This window comes from Panthera tigris, chromosome C1, assembly GCF_018350195.1.
Source record: "Panthera tigris isolate Pti1 chromosome C1, P.tigris_Pti1_mat1.1, whole genome shotgun sequence".
Lineage (NCBI taxonomy): Eukaryota > Metazoa > Chordata > Mammalia > Carnivora > Felidae > Panthera > Panthera tigris.
In genome coordinates this window covers 169132122-169141906 of record NC_056667.1, presented here as the reverse complement: position 1 = coordinate 169141906, position 9785 = coordinate 169132122, and the positions used below count along the sequence as shown (strand labels likewise).

General features: G+C 43.4%; 1 protein-coding gene across 2 annotated transcripts in view; it reads left to right on the top strand.

Annotated features, from left to right (window-relative positions):
* Positions 1-331: 331 nt before the first annotated feature.
* Positions 332-9785, top strand: part of FRZB (frizzled related protein) — a 32220-nt gene continuing 22766 nt past the window's right edge. Inside the window, exons 1-3 of one of the 2 annotated variants that reach the window (XM_015538225.2) lie at positions 332-427; positions 1198-1945; positions 9177-9221. In XM_015538225.2, coding sequence (XP_015393711.2) covers positions 1468-1945; positions 9177-9221 — 523 coding nt within the window. In that variant the 5' untranslated portion in view covers positions 332-427; positions 1198-1467. Of the gene's footprint in view, positions 428-807; positions 1946-9176; positions 9222-9785 lie in introns of those variants that run through there. The other variant, XM_007083875.3, reaches the window with a different exon arrangement.

Sequence of the window (9785 nt, the reverse complement as noted above, 5' to 3'; positions counted from 1 at the left end):
TGACAAGAGTTGAATAATAAATGCCATTTTATTTTAGTGAGTAAAATCAGAAAACAAAACAAAACAAAAACCAGATACTTCAAAGCAGGTAGTTTTTCACTCTTCACCTTAAGAAGCAAAACTCCAAAGTTCTAATTCTGCAGGGCAAAGAAAAAAATGCTTTTTTAAAAACCCGTTTCTTGCTTCTGGTGGCCTACTTGTATTACGTACAGATTTCTTTCCTTTTTATGAAAGGCTGCCCCCCCCTCCCCCGCCCACCACTTTGTTATTCATAATGCAGACTTCTGTAGTCCTGAACTCTGGGTTGATAAACCTTCACCACTGCACGCAGGGGTCTGTGTTTTCTGTGACTTGGACATTTAAAGTGACACTGCTGAAGTCCTTCCTCCTGAAGTCTGACTTTGCGCAGAGCTGGTGATGCGCAGAGGTAAAGCGGTAGTTTGCCTGAAGAGCTATCTCCAGGGAGTGAGGGTGCTTGGGTGGGCTCCCAAGTGGGGAACTTGGTACTCCTCCGTCAGGGATTGGGGTGGGCTTTCAGCGAGGGTCTGGGGGCTTTTCTTTGGAGCCAGCGTGGAGATGGGAAAGAGGTGCACGTCTCAAGTCAGCGCTGTGTTGCGTTACGGCATCCTGGCTGCTTCTCGAGGCTTCCCTCCCCTCTGCCTCCAACCGGCAGACCTTGTCTTTCCCCCCACCCCCACCCCCGCTCCCATCCCAGGAAGAGGAGCTGGCATTGGAGGGCTGGGACTGCACCGAGGGGTTGGCGGTGGGGGGTGGGGGCGGGGCTGCCTCTCTGGCCCGGAGGTGGGAAAGTGGAGCGCAGCGGGTCCGAGGCACAGACCTCTCGCGCCGAGGCTCCTCCGGCTGGTCCTTCCTGCCTGCGGCGGTCGCTGCTGCAGCAGCGTCAACTCCCACCAAGACCTGGATCTTTTTGCTCAGCCTACAAGAACTGAAACTCTTACAGCACCCTCCTCCCCCATTAGGAGTCTTTTCCCTCTGGTTTCCCCTCCCCCGCCCCAGCCCCTCCTTCCCCCGTTGGAGAATTTCATGCTTCTGTTAGCACCTTTTCATAATCCAGGGGACGTGACAGTCCAGAGCTCCAACTGCCTCAGCTGAATTCTACTTTTGATTTTATTTCTCCCTCGCTTCCTCTTGTTTTCCTCTAATCTGATTCATCTGCGAATCTGACGCTTCTGCCAGAGGGAGCGAGGAATAAATAGATGCTGCTGCCCCAGAAGGCTTAGACGTCGGGAAAGAACAGCCAGAGAGGCAGGGGCGGCGGCGGCCGGAGGCCGGCGGAGCTCGTGGGACCCCATTGGGGGAATTTGATCCAAGGAAAGAAACTGAGATCGTCGGGGGAGGAGAAGCTCCCAGATCATTGTGTCCACTTCCAGGGGGGAAGAGGGGACCGCGAAGCGGGCCTGTCGGCGTCCTCGGCACTGCTGAACCCTGCCCCGTCCTGCCGGGATCATGGTCTGCGGCGGTCCAGGAGGGATGCTGCTGCTGCGGGCCGGGCTGCTCGCCCTGGCTGCGCTCTGTCTGCTCTGGGTGCCCGGAGCACGAGCTGCAGCCTGCGAGCCCGTGCGCATCCCCCTGTGCAAGTCCCTGCCCTGGAACATGACCAAGATGCCCAACCACCTGCACCACAGCACCCAGGCTAACGCCATCCTGGCCATTGAGCAGTTCGAAGGTCTGCTGGGCACCCAGTGCAGCCCGGATCTGCTCTTCTTCCTCTGTGCCATGTATGCGCCCATCTGCACCATTGACTTCCAGCACGAGCCCATCAAGCCCTGCAAGTCTGTGTGCGAGAGGGCCCGGCAGGGCTGCGAGCCCATCCTCATCAAGTACCGCCACTCGTGGCCCGAGAGTCTGGCCTGCGAGGAGCTGCCTGTTTATGACCGTGGCGTGTGCATCTCTCCCGAGGCCATCGTTACCGCGGACGGAGCGGGTGAGTCCGGCTCTGGCCCAGCCTCCGTCCCGACCTTTAGCTACCCCACTTCTCGGAGTTTTTGTTACTCGCCTTTTACTCTCTAATTCTGCACCCCCCCCCCCCCTTTTTTTTTCCCTTGGGGTCGCTTCTCTTCATCACTCCTCTCTGGAGCACCACTTCTTTCTTCTCTCTTCCAGACTGATGCACTCCATTCCGATAGGCTATCCGTCTTTCTAAAACTTGCAGTTCATTCCACTCCCCGTCACACTCGTGCTCAACAGTGACCCTGCGCTTTCCATGCTTTCCATGTCTAAGTAACCACATCTTGCATAGTGATGCTCTTTTTTTACTTTCTTAATTTGTTTACAGTCACTGAACTTTCTTGCCGGATTCTCTTGCATTCTCAATCACGCATTTTCCGTATTTTTCCTGTTGTAGCTGCTTGTCAAGATTGTATGGTGAAAACAGAAAAACTGAAGCACCATTTTCTTCTAATCATTAAAAATGCCTAGATAATTTCAGTAATCTTACTCCAACCCACAGATGTTAGTGATATGTGTTTGCTCAAAGTCCAATTTGAGCAATTACCTTCACCTTAAATTTCTTCGTCCTTTCAATGAGATAAATTGTTCTTCCATTCCAGACTGAAACAGCTGTGAAACATTGCTATGCACTGCTAATTAGCTTCTGTGACTTGCTCCCAGCCACAGAGCTGGCGAAGTGAATTGCTGGGCCCTTTTCACATTCCCACATGCCTTCAAGTCCTTTTGTAAATGACATATGGATGAAAGGAGTTATATTTAAGGTGTGCTATCATCATATGCTCACGTAATGTTACTTTTAATCTCACCCCTTGCCCTACTGTTTGTTATGCCCTGCAAATATGTCTTTAATACCTTATTTCATGCCTTTTGTGCTGTGTGTGCACCAACCACACATTCATTTTCATCTTTCCCTACTGTAAAGCTTGACTGTAGTTCTGCATTTAATGGAATCAACCACAAGTTGTTTTCTCACTAGTATTTGGTCTAATTAGGACAGTCATAACTCTGAAGACCCCAGCTAAACCTGGTTCATTATGGTTCATTTAATTCTCACTTAATAGCACTCCTACCAATTACCTCTCAACTCAAATTTCACCCTTCATAGAATTTCATATTTGTTATGGTCTGTTCTCTTTCATACCTTCCCCAGATGAACTCTGTTATTAAATGTGCTGACTCGATTGCCTCCTCTGTTCACTTCCTGGGTGTCAAATTTTTCCTCCTGCCACTTGACCTGCTCAGCTTAAGCTCAGGCCCATAGTCCATCTCTAGGTAACAGTTCTTGGCTGTCAGAGAATTGATTTGGAAAAATTGTTTTCTGTGCACATTGACATGCTTACCATAAAATGAGTGGAGAGGCAGAGAGTACAAATAGCTGTAAAACCAAAACTGAACAGAAAGATTCCAGAAGCTTTTCCATGGTCCCCTCACTTAATCACTCTTTGAATACACCTATTAAGTCGTCTTGGTTTTAATCAAGAACGAATAACTGGCTGTATAATGTAAGCAGAAGGAAATGTATTTCTTCTTAATCTTTGGGCTCAAAGAACACTCTTGAGTCACAGTCTGCGCAGCTTCTGGAAGAGCTTGGTCAGTTGCTGCCCTGGTTTGCCAGACACTTAGAATCTGTTAAATACTGGTGCTTTGCTCAGGCCAATGACCTGGAATGAGGTGGCTATGGTTCACTCTGAAATGCTTTCCTCCCGTTAAAGGAAAAGACTTGCTCTGAAACCTCTCTTCGAGATGGACCTCAAATGAGAGAGGTTTGGCAAGATGAACAGCTTTCAAACGCTGTGGTCAATATGGATGGGAAGCAGCTTCCTTAAGTGTCCCCGAATTACCTATCGTTGGGGACCAAATGCAGAACAACTGCCTCATTGAAGCTCTCAAATAGGACATGCATGGAAACAATTTGTCACTAAGTGGGACATGATTTCTGAGCTGCTTTCAAAGGCCATAATAGCTGCTTTGTTGACAGCATCCTTGCTGGAAAAATAGGTAGGGGTAGGCGGCAGTAGGAACCATATTTTTGTGATGGTCTCCCTTTTCCCTCCCTTTACCACAACCTTCAGTGTGAGTCCTTGGCCCTGGCGGCAGGTGGGAGCTTAAGGGGAGGTGGGGATGGGGAATGGAGAGGTGGATTCTAACCCGAAGGGTCCCCTGGCTTCCAAGGCCAGCTTGCTGAAAATTTCATTCCCTATCCTGGGTCAAACTGTTGGACACCTGGAGTTACTTAGTAACTACCATATGTGGCCAGTTTAATTTACGATGCAATATACTGCTTGGTTCAGTGGGATAGGATAGTCCGTGAAGCAGCTTTTTTTCTTCCTCTAGGTATAAACAGAATCACTTATGTTTTATGACTAGAATCCAGCCGAATACAAAAATGAGGTCTCCCTGAATAAAAGAGGCCACCCTTCACATTCCTTCAATGCCAAGAGGATTTGCAAGTCCTACCATTTTCACATGGGTCTCTTCCCTCCTGGCACAGTAGGATTCCACAAGCAAGTTTAGGCCCATTTACGTGTTGAAATGGGGCAGTGCTTCAAACTACTTTTTGCTTTCGAAATACTAGGGGCCAGCATATGTTAAAAAAAAAAAAAAAAAAAGATCCTATCCTGACCCTTACCAACAAATTCACATTAAATGTATTCTTTTTCCACATTGTATATTTACTATGGAGTTGTGGCTTCATGCACAACTGCTTTATCGGAGGATTCATTTCTGCCAGTTAAGACCTCTAGTCCTGTCTTCAGTATTGTATGGCGAGTAAAGAGTGTGGGTAGGAGCCCAGCAGGCCAGGTGTTGAATCTGGACTCTGCTTCCTATCAAGTGTTATTGCAGGGAAATTATATAACCTCTCTGGTTTAAAGTTTTCTGGTCTGTATCATGGCAACAGCACTGCCTACATCCCACAGGCATGGTGAAGATGAAGTTAAAGATCATGGTACCTGGGACATCGTCCCTAACAGATTGGTGCTGCTGCTATTGCTTTTTCGCCATGGGTATCATTGTGGTATCAAAATGATGTTTTCTTTTTTGAAACGGTAGGCTGGTCAATGCAGATACAGCCTAGATCACTTCAGCTCTGGAAAACAAGCTCCATACGGGGACCCACCTGGACAAGCAGATCTTACTTCTGAACACACAAGCTTAATATTTCATTTTACACAAATTAACCTGGACCTCGGGATCAAGAACAAATCCCTTTGGGAGCAACAGGAAGAGAGAATGAGTCTGATGGATGTCTGTTAATTATAAATAGTTGATCTTGGATGTGTAGAGATCAAGAATTTAAGAAAACTTATGTATGATATTTCCCAGCTATTTATTCAGTACCCATGGTTCACCATGCCAAGGGTTTTATAATCAATCCTCAGTCATTGCTGGTTTCTGCGGTAGTGTTAGCTCGTCACCTCAGTTCTGGCTCAACACATTTCGCCAGGCCCTCTCTTGCTGCCTGGACCATGCCAGCTTTCACATGCATGTACTGCTGTTTAGTCATATCTCTGCTCTCTGAGAAACAGGCAGCCTTTTCTTCAGCCCTGCTCTACAAATATTTGAGGGGCCAAATACCGAGAAGGAAAAATTATTTAGTGTGATAGGAGGAAAATGGAATGGAAAGAAGAAATGGAAATTTTAGATTAAGACTGGAGAGAACACAGTTTTAAAGATTTTTAAAAATTTTTTTATTTAGAGAGAGCATGAGCAGGGAAGGGGCAGAGAGAGAGAAAGAGAGAAAGAGTCCCAGGCAGGCTCCATGCTGCCAGCTGCGAGCCTGACATGGGGCTTGAACTCACGAACTGTGAGATTGTGACCTGAGATGAAACCAAGATTCAGACGCTTAACCGCCTGAGCCACCCAGGCACCCCTAAAGATGCTTCATTACATAAAATACTGAAAGGCATTCTGGGTGGGGTAGGGAAGAGACTATCTCAGAGAGTTACGGTATTTCATCACAGCTGACCTAATTATTTGTGGTAATAAAATCTTATGTAGCCCCCAAATCTTAATGATTCATTTTTTAAAATTTCATTCCTACCAGACTTCCAAACAGTTGTTGCTATAAATAGCAAAACTGACTTAAGTTCTATTTGGCCTTTCTCTCTCTGCTAGGTGTATAGAAAGAAGAGACATACAGTTTTGAATAATTAAGAATTGGTTATATTTCTGCAACTGCACAGTTTTAGAGCTCTAGACCCTTAGTTGGTATTCCACCTTTGCCATTAATGTTAGACCTTGAGCAAGTCATTCAAGATTGACATTGTGAATAGAGAAGAATAAGAGAACTATTCATGTGAAGTGATCGATGAATGGCAAAGCACAATGTAAGTGTTTAATAACAATGTGATCGAGGAAAGGATATGTCCTCTCATGGATTGTTAGCAACCAGAATAAGAACTAATAACACTAGCATGTTTCATCTGCTGTTTTAAGTGTGTTATGCATTTCAATTTACTGTAATAACTACCTGGTGGGTACTATTATTCCCATTTTGAAGAAAAGGAAGCTGAGGCATATAAGTGACTTGTGCAAGGTCATAAAGCTATTAAGAGAGAGAAGATTCAAACCAGAAATCATTCTCCAATACACTTGCTGTCTTAAGAAGAAAGAGGTGATTCATAACTTTTGAGAGAATCTGTGTCTTTTGACTGTCAGATTGCAGTTAATGGATCAAGTTTTGTCCATTGTATTTCGAAAGCTCACTTATATATAGCTTAAGAGAATAAAAGACAGCTCTGGACAGGGATTCCAAAAGATAAGAGATAACTACTTCACTACACTTTTGAGATAAGAGTACATTCCAGATTCTCACATCTAATCCCGAGCCCTTCAATCTCATCATGCCACAAAGTGAACTCCTCCTTCCTTCTCCTCATTTGCCTATTCTTTTTGAGTATTTTTTTATATGGTTACGAGGCACCAGCATACCCATGCTCCAGGCCTGGGAGTCATCCTTGATTCTACCCTATTCTTTACCGCCCCCCGCCACCCCCCCCCCCACACACACATTTAATGGGTATTAAGTGTTATGGATCTACTCTGAATCCAGTTTCCTTCCCTCCTTCTCTGATGCTGCTCTCTAAGTTTGGGTCTCCACATGTGTCACATGGATTATGGCCATGGGGTAATAATCGGCTTGCTTATTTCCGGTATTGTCCCTCCATATTCCAACAGGGTGATCTTTCTGAAATGTCAATCTGTTGCTTAAAATCCTTTGGTGTCTGTCTCTAGCCTTTGTGACTTCATCCCTTCCTACCTCTCTAGCTTCATTTCTCTCTGCTCACAACTTTCTCTATTTTAGCCACACTGGAAGACTTGCAGGTCCCTTGGTGAGTACTGCAATTTCTTTCCATATTTCTTACACATGTGATTTTCTATGTGGAACGCACCCCCCACCCAACCCTCCCCAGCTCCTTTAGGACTCTTCTTCTGGAAACTTCTATGACCCCTACTAGAAATTCTTGGGGCATACAACCTAATAATGCCTGCTATTTTAACTTAGGATGATACTGTTGGAATTCCTAAGTTTAACTTTATGAAAACATTTTTTTTTTGGATTATTTATGACCAGATAACTTTTTTCTCTTATAATTCTACCAATTGACTTCTAAGCACTTTTAAAAATGAAGAAACATTTTTCTGTAAGAATGAGAGTAGTAAAACCACTTTCCTAGATTCAACTATATCAAAGGGTTGTTTTTTTTCCAAGAGATTTTTTTTCATTTTTATTTCAACATTTCGACACTAAACAATTATTTTACATGTGGTTTAATATAATTTCTTCATTTACAAAAAGATCATTTTGGTATAGGTCATATATGTATTATTATTGGAATTATTCAGAAATAAAACCATTGATTGGCATGTTACTTTAATACTTGGATACATTTATCATGAATAAAGTCTTTGCATAGAATAAAAGTCATTAAATTAATAGTATATGACTAAGTCAAACCTAATGTTTTAGAATCAAGTATTTGTTGCCTGCCTATTTGATGGTTACTGTCTTTCCTTGTACAGAGCTTTTTAAATACCAGATGATGATTACTAAGCCTGAGAATGTAATTGATTAATAGTAATTTTGAGTACTATTGTCCTAACATGGTATTAACCACTCCTTTTAAAATTTATTCATGATATATCCTATGAAGAAAAAGGACAGAAGAAGAATGTTATTTTCTGTTAGGATAAACAGAACAAACTTCAATAAGTTATTTAACATAACGTATTAATACAAATCTAAAACTTATATAAAAGTACTGAGTTGAAGTAGCAATAAGAATGGATAGCTAAGTTCAGCAAGTCTCACAGGGTGTTTTGCTGAGGCACTCTTATTCACTAGAGGCAGCTTTTTTATTCTTTTTCCTTTTTTAAAAATATTTATTTATTTTTGAGAGGTGGGTTGGGAGGGACAGAGAGAGACAGAGAGAGAATCCCAAGCAGGCTCTGCACTGTCAGTGCAAAGCCTGACACAGGGCTCAGACTCACAAACTGAGATCATGACCTGAGCCTAAATCAAGAGTCAGACCTTAACTGACTGAGCCACCCAGGCTCCCCTAGAGGCTGCTTTCCTAACCAGAACACTGAAGAACTTTATATAATTACTATTTATCATTCATCGTTACCATTTTCTTGGATTATGGGATCATGAAAAGAGTCCTTGACAATTTCCAATTATTACCACATCTGTTAATTGCACTGGTCCCTGCATGGTATGCTTTCTTTCTGCTGAACAACTGTTTACAGGTAACAAAGGGCATGAGAATGTTTTCTGAATGTTTTCTTCAGGCACCAAGAATTTAAATATACGCTAGTAATGTGTGATACATCTATTTATTGAAGAGATGTGTTGGCTTCTTTTAGTCATCAAGACCCAAGTGTTGGGTGAATGCCTAATATGTGCATGGACTTCATGGTGTCAGAAATTGCGTGAGACTCAAAAACTTACCAAATCCTGAAAGTTTATGCACAATTGAGGAGAACTCAAAAGAGCATATCCCCTTTCAGTCACACAAAATAGATCTTGTCCTTATTTGACCTATAAGTAATAGCGTGCCAAGCTCATGGCACTAATAAGAATCCACTTCCTTGAGACATGACTGAATTAGGTTTAATTAAATTGATGACTGAATTAGGTTTTTATATGGGAATTCTCAAAATAATAATGAATAAATTATGATCCTTTATTTTATCACTTTCAGATTTTCCTATGGATTCTAGTAATGGAAACTGTAGAGGAGCCAGTGGTGAGTACATCACTACCTTCCTAGTTTTCATTTGTAGTCAAATTAGTCTTTGTAACCTAGATACTCAAGTCTTATCTGGGGACATCAGTACACTATGTTTTTGTTTTTAATATTTATTATTTTTGAGAGGGAGGAAAAGAGTGGGGGAGGGAAAGAGAGAGAGGGAGAGAGGGGGATAGAAGATCTGAAGCGGGCTCTGTGCTGACAGCAGAGAGCCCGATGTGGGGCTTGAACTCATGAATTGTGAGATCGTGACCTCAGCTGAAGTTGGACACTTAACCGACTGAGCCACCCAGGCACCACCCTGTACCCTAAGTTTTAACAGTAAATGTGGGGACCTGGTTGGCTCAGTTGGTTAAACGTCTATCCAGCTCTTGATTTCAGCTCACAGTTTGTGAGATTGAGCCCCACATTGGGCTCTGCACTTACAGCGTGGAGCCTACTTGGAATTTTCTCCCTTCCTCTCTCTGCTCCTCCCCACTTGCCCATGAGTGCTCTCACTCTCTCTCTTTCAAAAATAAATAAATAAAAATAAAACATTTAAAAAGTAAACTTAATTATTTA